This window comes from Haliotis rufescens, unplaced genomic scaffold, assembly GCF_023055435.1.
Source record: "Haliotis rufescens isolate VD_foot unplaced genomic scaffold, xgHalRufe1.0.p SCAF_5, whole genome shotgun sequence".
Classification (NCBI taxonomy): Eukaryota; Metazoa; Mollusca; class Gastropoda; order Lepetellida; family Haliotidae; genus Haliotis; species Haliotis rufescens.
Genome location: NW_025964223.1, coordinates 685,552 through 699,767, shown reverse-complemented (window position 1 = coordinate 699,767; position 14,216 = coordinate 685,552). Strand labels below are relative to the sequence as shown.

At 41.7% G+C, this 14,216-nt stretch overlaps 1 protein-coding gene across 4 annotated transcripts in view; it reads right to left on the bottom strand.

The window, feature by feature from the left end:
- The window catches only part of LOC124111825, a 46,666-nt gene extending 33,501 nt beyond the window's left edge, over positions 1-13,165 (bottom strand). For 2 of the 4 annotated variants that reach the window (XM_046471651.2, XM_046471650.2), the window contains exon 1: positions 12,893-13,165. In XM_046471651.2, coding sequence (XP_046327607.1) covers positions 12,893-13,040 — 148 coding nt within the window. In that variant the 5' untranslated portion in view covers positions 13,041-13,165. The remainder of the gene's footprint in view (positions 1-12,892) is intronic. The other 2 variants (XM_046471654.2, XM_046471652.2) reach the window with 1 other exon arrangement.
- Positions 13,166-14,216: the final 1,051 nt, after the last annotated feature.

Sequence of the window (14,216 nt, the reverse complement as noted above, 5' to 3'; positions counted from 1 at the left end):
ATTGGCCCTAAAATGTGGGTTTACCTGGCACGTAAATGTGGGTTTACCTGGCACTATAATGCGGGTTTACCTGGCACTAAAATGTGGGTTTACCTGGCACTAAAATGTGGGTTTACCTGGCACTAAAATGTGGGTTTACCTGGCACTAAAATGTGGGTTTACCCGGCACTAAACTATGGGTTTAATTGGCCCTAAAATGTGGGTTTACCTGGCCCTAAAATGTGGGTTTACCTGGCACCAAACTGCGGGTTTACCTGGCTCTAAAATGTGGGTTTAATGGGCCCTAAAATGTGGGTTTTCCTGGCACTAAAGTGGGTTTACCTGACACTAACATGCGGATTTACCTTGCACTTAAATGTGGGTTTACCTCGCACTGAAATGTGGGTTTACCTGGCACTGAAATGTGGGTTTACCTGGCACTAAAATGTGGGTTTACCTGGCACTAAACTATGGGTTTAATTGGCCCTAAAATGTGGGTTTACCTGGCACGTAAATGTGGGTTTACCTGGCACTATAATGCGGGTTTACCTGGCACTAAAATGTGGGTTTACCTGGCACTAAAATGTGGGTTTACCTGGCACTATAATGTGGGTTTACCTGGCACTATAAGCGGGTTTACCTGGCACATAAAGAAACACCGCTCGAGCTATCAATGGCACGGCTTGACTGATATAAGATGACGTCATCTTCAATTACGGCCGCACGACAGCCAAAGGTCGCAGAGTGCGTGACTCACACGTCAAAATACCCATGATATTTTGGAAATAGACATCAGGTGTTTTCAAATCAGGAAAGGTGATGTGGTATTGACATGCACAAACTTCTGTGTATCGAATACTCAACACTAGCAAATTTGAAAAGTACGTGGTTACCGACATTTCAATAAAATAACGTCGTTTTAGTACACTGTCACGTAAATTCTCTTAGATGTGAGACAGCTGTGACGTCAAACTGAGCTAGAGTATTGAGTGAATGAATGAATGAGTTCGATATAATTCTTTTACAATTCCATGCAAATTTGCATGTTTTACAGATACGAAGTTACACTTCTGACAATTAACAAGAAACTGGGAAATGTTTGTTTGTTTGTTTGTTTGTTTGTTGTTTAACGCCGCACTCAGCAATATTCCAGCTATATGACGAGGGTCGGTACATAATGGAGTCTAGACCAGACAATCTAGTGATTAACATGATGAGCATAGATCCACGCAATCGGGATACAATGACATGCACCAACCAAGTCAGCGAGCCTGACCACCCGATCCCGTAGTCGTCTCTTACGACAAGCATAGTCGCCTTTTACGGCAAGCATGGGTTGCTGAAGACCTATTCTACCCCGGAATCGTCACGGGTCAACTGGGAAATGCTGAAAATGATACATGGTAGCACATGTAGCTTCAATACCCTGAAACTGAGTTGCAGAGTAAGGAAAACACCTTCGCATTGTGGCGCTGCGAGAAGCTTGAGAGTAAAAGTGAATATCGCTCCGCGCTTTTCTCCCTGTAATATTGATTCGCCTAACAAAATAATTCAGTGCAACCTTGAAGCAGCAACATGAGACACCGAACACTAGATGTGTGATTAGTCACGTACTGCCAGCCCGTCATTACCTTAATATAGTTCACGCCAAATCTCTCGGTAATTAGACATTGAGAAAGTAATAAGCCCACACTTGCAGCAGGTATTAAGGTGGAGATGCATGTTTGATTTGATCACAATCTCTGTCCATGTACTCCATATAATATTAGCGACAAAGGATAAAGTTTTATTTTCGAAGATTTCGATAAAGGGAAAAAGTTAACACACCTAGAAATAACTAAAGTTAGGCCAGTTAGCCAGTTCTAATGTATTTACTTGTGAAATAAAACATTTATCGAAAAGGGCGTAAAATAACGCTTTGTGACGGAACTACTTTTAATCTGGCTCGAACGTTTTTGTTTCTTTTGGACATTTAACGGCAAGAAATACATAATCAAAATGGAACGTTTACTTTTTGCTGTCAGTTGTGAACATGTCATCTTTGCCAAGTCGAGGAGATAATAATAGACGACTATGCGAAGTCACGTAAGATATAGTTTTATAACGAATGTATTTCAAACCGAATCTGACGAGCGGAAGCATCTGTCTGTGACGAGTGGGCAATTAATGTAATACTCAGGCAAACCTTACATGAAATTCAAGGCTGAAAAAAAGTCGCTTGTATAAGAGTGGCGCATGGATACGACGTTCGTTGTTTGATTTTTTGTTTTTCTGTTGTTTAAAGAAACTCTCAGCAATATCCCGGCTATATGACAGTGGTCTACAAATGATCGAGTCAGATAATCCAGTGATTGACAGCATAAAGATCAATCTACCCAATATAGATACGATGACATGCACCAACCAAGCCAGCGCTTCCCGTTCGTCGCCTCTTACGTGAGTGAGTGAGTGAGTGAGTGAGTGAGTATAGGTTTACGCCGCTTCTAGCAATATTCCAGCAATATCACGACGGTGGACACCAGAAATTGGCTTCACACATTGTACCCATGTCGGGTATCGAACTCGGGTCTTCGGCGTGACGAGCGAACGCTTTAACCACGAGGCTACCCGACCGTCCCTCGCCTCTTACGATAAGCATGGGTCGCTGAAGACCATATTTAACCCGGATCTTCAAAGGTCACGACATTCGTAGCAGGTGTGATCTGGCAATGCCGTGCGCAGCATTCTTGGAGATCTGGTATAAGAAATAATGGTACAGTGTCGGAACACAATAATCACCAAGTCAGCAACATCTGCATTGAAGGGAAACTCAGCTTCATAACACCAACCTTGGTTCAGTGTAGGCGAGGGGCGCCAGAAAGACGAATCGACACATTGAGTCGTGTCACGAATCAGCAGATGGTTTAAAAATGTGTTGCAATTACAATTCAGGCAACATCAATTACGGGAACATTTGACATAAGATCCGGGGTAGAAAAGGTCTTCTGCAACCCATGCTTGCCGTGAAAGGCGACTATGTTTGTCGTAAGAGATGACTAAGAAGATCGGGTGGTCAGGTACGCTGACTTAGTTGATACATGTCATCGTATCCCAATTGCATCGATCGATGCTCCGGATGTCAATCACTAGATTGTCTGGTCAAGCCTCAATTATTTACCGACCGCCGTCATATAGCTGGAATATTGCTGAGTGCGACGTTACACGACAAACAGACAAAAACAAAGGCAACTGCAAAAACTGCAAAAATATCAATAATTCAGTGAGGTGAGGTGAAATTGGGTTTAACGTCGCGTCCAAGATTATTGCACTTATATAGCGACGTGCATGCACGTGTATGTGTGTGTGTGGCTGCTTGTACTAGTCCGGACTGATGCCGATTTATAGTGCTAGCTCACTGAGATACCATGCCGCAGTTTAACATGAATACCCCACTCAGACACAGTAAACTGACTCCGAGCCGACCAGTCCTTGTTTTAGCCCCTTAATGCCGAGCGCCAGACAGGGTAACAACAAGTACAATCTTTTAACGTCTTTTTGAATGACGCGGCCCGGGATCGAACGCTGGACCTTCCGCTCTCCGGGCGGACGCTCTACCACAAGACCACGGAGGCGGTCTAATAATTCAGTGAGTTGTAGGTGCATGCATATTGCACCGATGCCTCCCTAGTGTTTCATGCCAACAGGTATAGGGGTGTCAGGAAACAATGTGTAATACAGCAATACGCGTTGATTAAGTAGTGGTCACTTTAACGCTTGCTTAATAAAAATGTATTATTACCCTAGTACCCTCAGTATTATCTATGACCGCCTCCGTGGCCTAGTGGAAAAGCGACCTGAAAGCGGAAGGGCCATACGTTAAAAGATGGCACTTGTTGTTACCCTGACTGGCATCAAGGGGCTAAAACTTGGACTGGTCGTCTCGGAGTCAGTATAAACTGCGGCATGGTATCTCAGAGGGCAAGCACTATTAATCGGCATCAGTCCGGACTAGTACAAATAGCCACACACACACACATACGTACATGCACGTCCCTGTATAAGTGAAATAATCTTGGACTCGACGTTAAACCCAATCTGTAGTATCTATACTCTCATATACTGTAGGGGATCGTGAAATATATAAGTAAGATCGGTCGTTAGAAGAAAGATCAACTTTGAATAAAGACTGCCAGAGATTTCGGTTTCAGAACCAGAACACATCGCCCAGAATGCCTGAAACATTGCACGCGGACCATGCCATTCATCCGTTCTTATAGGGGGACTTTTTATATTTTGACACTTCAGTGAAAGATCGTTGAATCGCTCTTTGCCATTACTACTGCTGATATACATTATCCACAATAACGCAAAAGCTCTCTACTCTTGATGCATATCAGCTTAATGCAGTATTTGTGATCAGATTGGCAAAGCGTCGTCTACACCGTGAGGGCCGCCTAGGGACTATTGACATACTTCAAACTGGTTAAATTCAGCATGATAGCCAATTTGTTCAATGTTCAATGTGTTAATGATCGGCTTTAGGAAATCTAACCCAAACAGCCAATCTAAACAGTTGTGGGGCAAGAGTTCCGTGAAGGAAGCTTCATCGTCATTGAAGGTAGTATCTGCATTCCAATCCGCCTCCGAATTACTCTCTCCAGAAGCATCTTTAGTGATGGCGATAACATAGGCCTGCACCTCGCTGTTCACTTACGCCTGGCCACTGAGTTCAAGTCACTGAACAGGTGATCAGAAATCGTCACCTAATCTGCCTGCTCGGCGACCACGTGTTGTGCCACAGTTAACTAATCGACACACCTAGCCAGACGCCAGTGGTGTTTAGAGCAGGGAAACCAGGGGAATCGCCGATGGTCTCGTGCAAAGTTTGAAGATGAGTCCAGCTTCACCCTAGACTTTGGACGCGTCGGGAGGCGTCGGGAGGCGTCGTGTCGAACGCGAAAGGCTGAACTGGGCCAGGCGCTGCAAGAGGAGAGGACAAGACTCCCTCAAATTGTCAATTGGAGGTTGATTCGGATCAAACGACCAATCGTGGAGTCATAACCCTTTAATAATTAAGTCAACTTATACGTTCTGTTGTTTAATACACACTCATGTCGCCTATCTTGATTATTTGCAACCTTACAAAACACCGCCAACATATCCTTTTGATTGTTAAGTTAAACATGTCTTTTTGCTTTTCCATCCAATCGATACATCTTTGCATTTCTATTATCATTTGTTATTTTTGAATACCCCCTACTCATCTAGGGAGTTTATTACAAACAAATATCCGATATAAGAAAATAAATATCTTTAATTATATTTTAAAAAACGCCATTTTGAAAAACTTTTTTGCCATTTGTATGTCGTCTTTATATTTACCAATGTATACTATTCTATCTTAATAAAGACATGAATAATCAATATAATCTCACTTACTTTAAATACTAAGAGGTTAATTTTCATGCTGATAACAAAGAACACATGAACTTTAAAAAAAACATGAAACATGTAGATTTATTGGCTTAACATTTACGTGTGATTTCGTTTCAGACATACTCTGAAATCCACAAGACGCGAACTCAACATCACCTCCTCCGCCTACTCCATGGACTGAGACGTGGTACAGACATAGGATCTGGGAGGGATTAAAGATGGGGATGAAGGATATAACCCCCTAATCTGTCTCGTTCTCAAGCCGGAGAAGTCATGAGGAAATAACGCTGTGCCATCAAGTTGGGTCGACACTCGAAACATTACTCCTGTGACATTCTGTGAATCATGTAAATGGTGCACTTTATAGCCTTGCCAAATATCCAAAATAACCCTGATTTAATTTTTTTCTTTTATCTAATTCCAAATGAAATTTAATATTGGCACCTAATCATACCAGTCACGTTTTGATGTAGAGTGACCTCAATTGTATTGAAAATCTTACCAGTTTTACATGTTAATATCGTATAATTTACACTTCAGTTGAGAGTGGGAAATTTCTTTTTTTTTTAAATACATAAATTAAATGTGCAGTATATAAGCTTGGCTTAAGAGGAAATATCGATATATCCATGACTAGATAAAGAAGGTTTACCGCCGCATATTTTATATTGAGGTTCATCATCATTATCATCATCATCATCATAATAATAATAATGATGATGATGATGATGATGATGATGATACCGGTCCTTTGCTTTTCTGTTTGTCATTAAATCCTTTAAGCTTTTCTGCTTAGCAAAGTGGAAGGTTATCATCCTGGAGCTCCTCAGCACATCCCCAACACCCCTGATTCACCCCCTTTACATGGATGACCTTGAACTTATTGCCAATGGAGGATCCCCACTAAAAAAAACAGATTCTCCTTGTCGATTCCTTTTCTAATGATATCGTCTTGTCCTTTGGACTCGACAAATGCAACATTCTTCCTCTGAAAAGTGGCAAGGTAGTAGAGGGAGGATCAGTCAGTTTACTTTGAGGAGGAGTCATTGACCATCTCGTGGAAGGTCAGGGTATACGTACTTAGGGATGTAGATTAGGGACAAACTACAGAATGCCCATATCAAGGAAAAACTTGATATGGGCCAAGTACCAATGTAGACTTAAGAAAATCTGGAGTTCAGAGCTGAACTCTCGCAATAAAATTAAAGCCACAAATACTTATGCTGTACCCGTCGTTACATATTCTTTGGGGGTTGTTGATTGGACGAAAAAAATAAATTCAGGATATTGACACCCTCACAAGAAGAATCATGTCAGACAATAGATCCCACCACCCTCTCTCTTTCCTCAATCGCTTATAATTACCAATCATCGAGGAAGGACGTGGTTTAACGTTTTGACTCTTCATGATAGAATTGTTTTAGGACTTTTGCACACATTTATTTGTCTGATGATCCTCTTGACTCATGATGAAAACAAGGCATTCCACAGTTTTCGTAAACGAGCCAAGGATGCGGGACATAATCTCAATGTCAGTGTTGATTTTCTACTGCTGGATGGTACAGAAATGAGTGTCAACCAAGTGAAGTGCCATATCAAATCGGCCCAAACTCAGTTTTTCAAGGAGAGGCTATCTGAACGACCACTGCATCGAGTTTATGTGCAATGTGTTGAGAGGGTCAGCAACCCTGCAGAGTCCTTCGATTGGATGAGGTCGGCTGGCCTTAAAAGTGAAACCTCAGGAGCAGTCACTCCCCTCTCGAAACCGTCAATGTGTGATTTGCATCAAAATGTAAATATGAAATGTAGATTATGTAATGAATTATTTAATGAGAGTGTCCAGCACATTGTCAGTGGACGCCCAGCATGGGCACAAACACAGTATCTTAAGCGACATGATGGTGTGACTCGATCCTTTTATTACCGTCTTTGCAGTGCTTCATGGAAAATGATCAATACAAAATCCTTTGGAATAGGCCCGTATACAGCCATAGACATATCCAGGCCAACAAACCTGATCTTGTCCTTTTTGATAAATTCATTGAAATCATTTATATTATTGAATTTTCTGTCCCTTTTGACACGAATGTGATTATCAAGATTGAGGAAAAGCATGGCAAATATGCGGACCTCGCTTCACGCTTACATCCAAAGTGCCAAGTTGTCCGACTCCCCATTGTTCTCGGTGCCTTAGGTTTGGTACCTCCCAATCTGTTGACTGACATTGGGAGAGTACCCGGATTTGCTACCAGGAATATAGCCCTTCTGACAATCTGGGTAATGCAGAAGGCTGAAGTGAGTATGAATAAACATCAATGATAACCTATTCATTATTGTTTTGCAAACGAAAATTAAGAACTACGAAATAAATGTAAACCTTCACTGACGTCAACGTATTGTTGAGATGACGTAATGTTACCAATTTATGACGCCATGAACATTAAGTGACGTCACATCGTATTGTTATCAACAATGAAGCAATGATACACTTCATACACGTAATCTCAGACTTAAACAAACTTATTGACTTATATGAATTATGATAGACGAAGAAGGCTCGATGACTTTCGAGCAATAAATATACTCAAATGAAGTAGACAGAATGAAGTTGGCACCATATGGGAGAAGACATGTAACAGTTCAAGGAAAGGAAATGTTTGCGATCTTAATCGTCTAAAATAAATTCACTTATTTCCGTTTGACGTAATACTACGTATATACTGTTTATACAAAACAAGTTGAGTTGTTTCGGATGTGACAGAGAAGACTAAGCTCGAGACACAACATGTATGAAAAAACAGTGCAAGGAGTTTGAACCTCGTCATCCGTTCCTCTAAGGGCTACTCTCAGTTTCGCAAAGCGCCGTGAAGAGTTGCTAAACAGTTACAAGTGTACCGTTATAAGACTGAATTCCTTCTTGGAGCTAGATCCGCCATGATCGAGTAGGTCGGTTGGTTGAGAATAACCGCTGTGGTAGCATGGCGTGTTATGGATTTTAATACCTTTGACAACAACAATGGTTCGTATGCGGCTTTCATGTTTCTATTTTAGAACAATTGTGCCATTTTCGGGGGCGTTGGACGAGACTTATTCTTAGGACACGCGATCCTATTTTGGGAAGCATTGGATCAGTAACGTACAATTGAAAACGTCAATTCATTTTGACGTTGATTGTGTTAACACCTTAGGATTACATAGCTGGAAGGTCGGAAAAGTGACACATTGTTAACAGAGAAGCGACACGACATTAAATACTTAAGAACTGTGATCCCGAATATAGACCTGGACAGTTCGTTAAACCGGGCATTGTTACGTTTCCTGTGCTTATGGCGCTAGATACACTTACGATTGTCGTAAGTCTGTGTTAAAGTATGAGAGATACGACCTTCGTTAGTCGATGTTAAAGTATGAGAGGTACGACTGTCGTAAGTCGATGTTAAAGTGTTAAGAGTTACGACCTTCGTTAGTCGATGTTAAAGTATGGGAGGTACGACTGTCGTAAGTCTGTGTTAAAGTATGAGAGGTACGACTGTCGTAAGTCGATGTTAAAGTGTTAAGAGTTACGACCTTCGTAAGTCGATGTTAAAGTATGAGAGGTACGACTGTTGTAAGTCTATGCTAAATTATGGGAGATACATACGACTGTCGTAAGTCAATGTAAAAGTTTGGGAGTCACGACTGTCGTAATTCTATTTTAAAGTATTCTACAGTGGAACCTGTTCAATTCGAACTCGGTTGGGACCGGTAAAAACGTCCGGTTTAGGGGAGGTCCGGATTACGCTGACAACAAAAAGTTGGACTGAAGACAAAACGAAAAGCAGTGATCATACATCTGTATTGGCATACACATACATTATACATGAAATGTTGACCTCGACTGGTATTAAATACACATTCTTTCTGCTTCGGTTTTGGCACAGACCTAAATTTCTCAATTGAAGCAACTTTCTTTGCAAGTGTAAGCTCGATACGCCGTTTCATTGCCAGACAGCCGATTTAGACAGCTTCTTTTCACTTGTAAATTGGTTGTTGGGACCGTAATTTAGTTCGAAATCCGAAGTGTAACGAGTCCGAATTAGCATGTTGTGGGTCAGTTTGATCATGTATTGAGGAATTGAGAGGACCGGAGTAAAGGCCGATTTTTACCGAAATTCGAATTGACAGAGTCCGCCGGATTTGGAGAGATTCCACAGAAGTTACTTAGCAGTTACTTTGTAGTCACCATAGTACTTACTTGTTAACATATTAATGACTCAAACGTCTAGCTCTCTAACGGCCGGTTGCCGTCTTGCACAAACCCACAAAAGTCGGCTGGTAAGCTTTTACGGATGTCATGACGTCACTATGTTGGATGTCACGTCACCTGCTTGTCAGGTCAAGATTGCCCTGTTCACATTTTGAATTAGATATATATGGCAAGCCGGTTTGATGTAAAATTCAATTATATCTGGAATTCAATTCAAGGTATATCAAAATGAATTTAAGATGTATTGTTTGTCTGTAAATAATCGAGTCTGGACCAGACAAACAGTGATTGACATCATGAGCATCGATCCATGCTACTTGGATAAAATGACATGCATAAATCCAGTCATCGAGCCTGACCACTCGATCCCGTTAAGATATCTTAAATTCATCCAAGCTTCGTGTGCAATACGAGATCCAACCAGTAAAAGCCGAACACGGGCCAACGATTCTCTGCTACGTACATCGCCTATGTAAGCAAATCAATACGTTCCATTATCACCATGTTATCTGAATGTGATATGAAAACACTGCAGATGGCTATTCATGGCTACACTCTGATCTGAGTGACCGCCGTGCCTGACATCGTAACGTTCAATGTATCCCCGACTTATCCTTCCTGTATTGATTGCTTACACGATAAGCTGCATTAAGCATGTCCCACCCCCGTTGTTTCAGTGAGAATAGATCTCAACAATGTGCATTTGTTGTTTAACAAAAGTATATTTGAATGTGAGCGAGTGAGTTAGTTCTACGGAAAACTCGAACCGGACGCGGGTTGTATCAAAGCCTCATTAACTAATGGCTACATTAAACCCTAATGATACATTAAACATACGGGAACGGGTGTGGTATTGACAGGCCAAGTTTCATCATTAGAGTGTCTGTGTTCAAATTCACGACCAGGGCATCCTTGCAAGGCTAAGGGAGGCAACTCCTTGGCTTAACGCGTTCAGGGTGAGTGAGTCAGCAACTATGTGTGCTCAGCAATATTTCACCAGACTATAGTCTGGAACCAGAGAACAACCAATATACCGAAACAGATTCCATCGGGGGTGAAGGGAAATAGTGTCGAAATTATAGGAACAGAACACTAAAATCAGTGATGACACCAGGTGTTCGCGACAAGAAGAACCACGCCCTGCTCTAACTGCGGCACCTGCCACTCACACACTTTGTATTTCGAGGGGCGTTCAATAAGTTTGGCAACTTGGGCATTTGTGTTTACACAAACAATGTCAACTTCTGGCAGGTGTGACACTAGTCATAACATCAGGTTGACACGTGTCATAAAAAGGATGCTCCTGACTATTCCACAGTTTGCCGTTGGTCGCTACAGTTTAAAAGGGGTAGGGAGTCCATAGACGATGACCCAAGGTCAGGCAGGCCTTCAGATGCCACCCAACCGGAAACCATTGCTACTATAGAAAGAAGAATTTTGTCTGACCGAAGAGTGAAAGTATCTGAACTTTCTAGGGAATTCCAAATATCAGTTGGAACTGTTGGAACCATTATTCATGAGCATCTTGGTATATCCAAGGTATCTGCAGGATGGGTGCCTGGAAACCTCAGAGCTCAAGATCGCCATCAGAGAACTGAAAGTTGTCGAGACCTCCTGGATCTCTATACTGCTGATGAAAGACGGATTTCTTTCTCGTCTGGTGACAGGTGATGAAACATGGATCCACCACTGCGACCCAGAAACTAAATTGGAATCCATGCAATGGAAGCATCCCAATTCTCCGCCTCCGAGGAAGTTTCGCACTCAACCATCGGCTGGCAAGGTAATGGCCACCATATTTTTGGATGCAAGAGGCATATTACTGACTGATTACATGCAACCAAAAACTGCGGATTTCTATAAAAGTGGTATCAAAAACATGAAGGACAAATGGAATAAGTGTATTGAGGTGAATAGAGATTATATTGAAAAATAAAAGCGCAAAAGATATTCTGCGACTCGGTCGATATTGAAGTTGCAAAACTTTTTGAACGCCCCTCGTAAGTAAGCAAGTGTAGATTTTTAGCCGGGAACAGCAATACGCATGCCATACGGCGACGGGTTGTACACAGTCGAGTCTGGACCAGACAATCCAGTGATCAGTATCATGAGCGATGATCGCGTCTTCAAGCCAAGCCTGACGACACAATCCATTAAATATAAAACGTCAACGCCAAAGAAAAAACAGTCTTGATTATTCGTCAAAACAGATCCATTGAGCGTAAAAGGACAAACAGCCGTAAAAAAATATGTGAATGGATCACTGAAAGTTAGTGACGCCACCAGGAGTCCGCGAAAGGGGAAGCATGCCCCGCCCTGAAGTAAATGCCAGTGGGTAACACGGTGTGAAAACGCCATGTGGAGGTCACAGTCTGGGGAAACATCGTGCATCAAGCAACGTGTTATATTCAGTAAATTCCTTCGAATGCCTCCCATTAAATTTCAGTGCTGAAACTAGGAGGTCATGTCGTCTGCGGCCGAGCTATTGCCTGGGAGGTGTTACAATTATACATTAATCTACATCTTTGTAAAACAGTCTTGCCGATCAATGGAGTGTGGAGGAGTGTCAGGACTTTAATTAATATCTCTCCATCACTGACGTCACAGACATAAATAATATTCTTACAATCATTCGGGCATTTGTGAAGTTCATTTTCCTAAGTATCCTATGGATTTGCAAATAATATTATGTTGTTTTGGTAGAAAAGTATTATTTCATATAAATTAAGAAACATTTAAATAACTATTTTTATATCTTAGAAATATTTTTTATCATTTCTAAACTCAAGTTTGAAATTAAAATATAGAAAGTTAGAATGAAGGGAAAGTGATAATTTACAACAGAACATTAGAAGCAAATTTGAGAAAATAATGAACACAGAATTCTAGTATAGGCGCTGCAGTAGGAACTGTTGGACGTTTATGATCAAGATCAAATATTTTATTGTATTCAATGCATCTGGCTCAAATACAAGTCATCATATACATGCATGTGTATATTCAGATGTGTGTCAATTTGAGGTCATCAGGTTTTTTTCAATTGAAGACAATGAAAAATGTTCATGGAAAGTTTGAATTGAATACGTGAATTATTTGACGATACTTGTCTCACAAACTGTTTCTATTGTATGTGTGCAAGTAATGAGCCGGATTTATTCCTCGACGTGTAGTCTTACCAGCCGATGGTGGCGTTTTCCATGATACCGGCAAAGTTTCTCGTCGATGTGTAAAATAGGAAATATTGAAACATACCTGTATTATCCATGGATATAAATAGCTCCACAGTGTGAACACAATCAATAAGATTTCTCAGTGACAATTCACCTGTAAGTTTGATGACCGCCAGGTATAGCAACACAAACTCGTGGACAAGTCTGAGATGAAACGTTAGCGTCCACATCGGCCTTCAACAAGGTGTCGTCGTCTGCCCAAGTCATAGGTGGCGCAATATGCACGTGCTGCTTGCTCCTGCCGGTGTTGCTATGCTGCTCATTCCGTATGATCCCCAAACATCCCTCCCTCAACGCCAACTTATATACGACTCTCCCACTTCCGGTCGAGTGAGCGAGTCCTACTCGGATGAGGGACTTTGAGGGGCGGGGGATGTCATTGAGGAGGGAGCGGGTGGGAGGGACTGTTTTACCAAGGTGGCGTGAGACTTGTCGTTCCAGCCTCAGCGGCTTTAGATCATGAGCATGATTTAACGCTCTATGTTGTTAATTATGACTCAGGTGACATATATAATGCTTAATAAATACAGATTGTTTTCACGTAGTAGATTGTCGACTTGTGGTCGTAAAGGGATTGCTGGTGTACACTTGTACCGCGCAACAGGTGCGTAGAGTCGAGAAGCCGTTGATGGCAATGTCCTAGTATTGATTTCCTTGTTTGGATGTTGGAGTGTGGTACAGCCTTCATTCTGAAGCGTGTAATGAAGTCGGATGAAACACAGTGAATAGAGCTACGGGGGGTATATCTGTACCAAGCCCACACGCCTGTGGTGTGTAATGCGCCATGTATTTGCGCTTTGTATTTTTTGGTTTAAGTAGGGGATTATAGGTATTATCTAATGACACACAAGAAGGATATGGATGGGGATGGTATGGCTTTTTATTTATTTGATTTAATATTAATTTATTTTTAATGACATTTTTTGGACGGGCGTATGGATTTTATTATGTACGTGTTGTCACGAGCGCGCGTGTTTGAAGAGTGTGTGTGAAAAGAGAGAGAGACATTGAGAGAGAGAGAGAGAGTGTGTGTGTGTGTGTGTGTGTGTGTGTGTGTGTGTGTGTGTGTGTGTGTGAGTGTGTGTGTGTGTGTGTGTGTGTGTGTGTGTGTGTGTGAAGTGTTATTGTTTGCAAGCCAATAGCTCGGGGAGGGAAGGCTTGAGCAATGCGTGAGTATGGTTTAACGCCGCTAAAAGCAATATTTCCGCAAAATATCACGGCGGGGACACCAGAAATATGCTTCACGCGTTGGACCCACGTGGACAAGAACCCGAAAATTAAACACATTCTCAATACTTTTACCCAAATACGAAAATCTACACGTTCAGATTCCTGACAGACAGCAT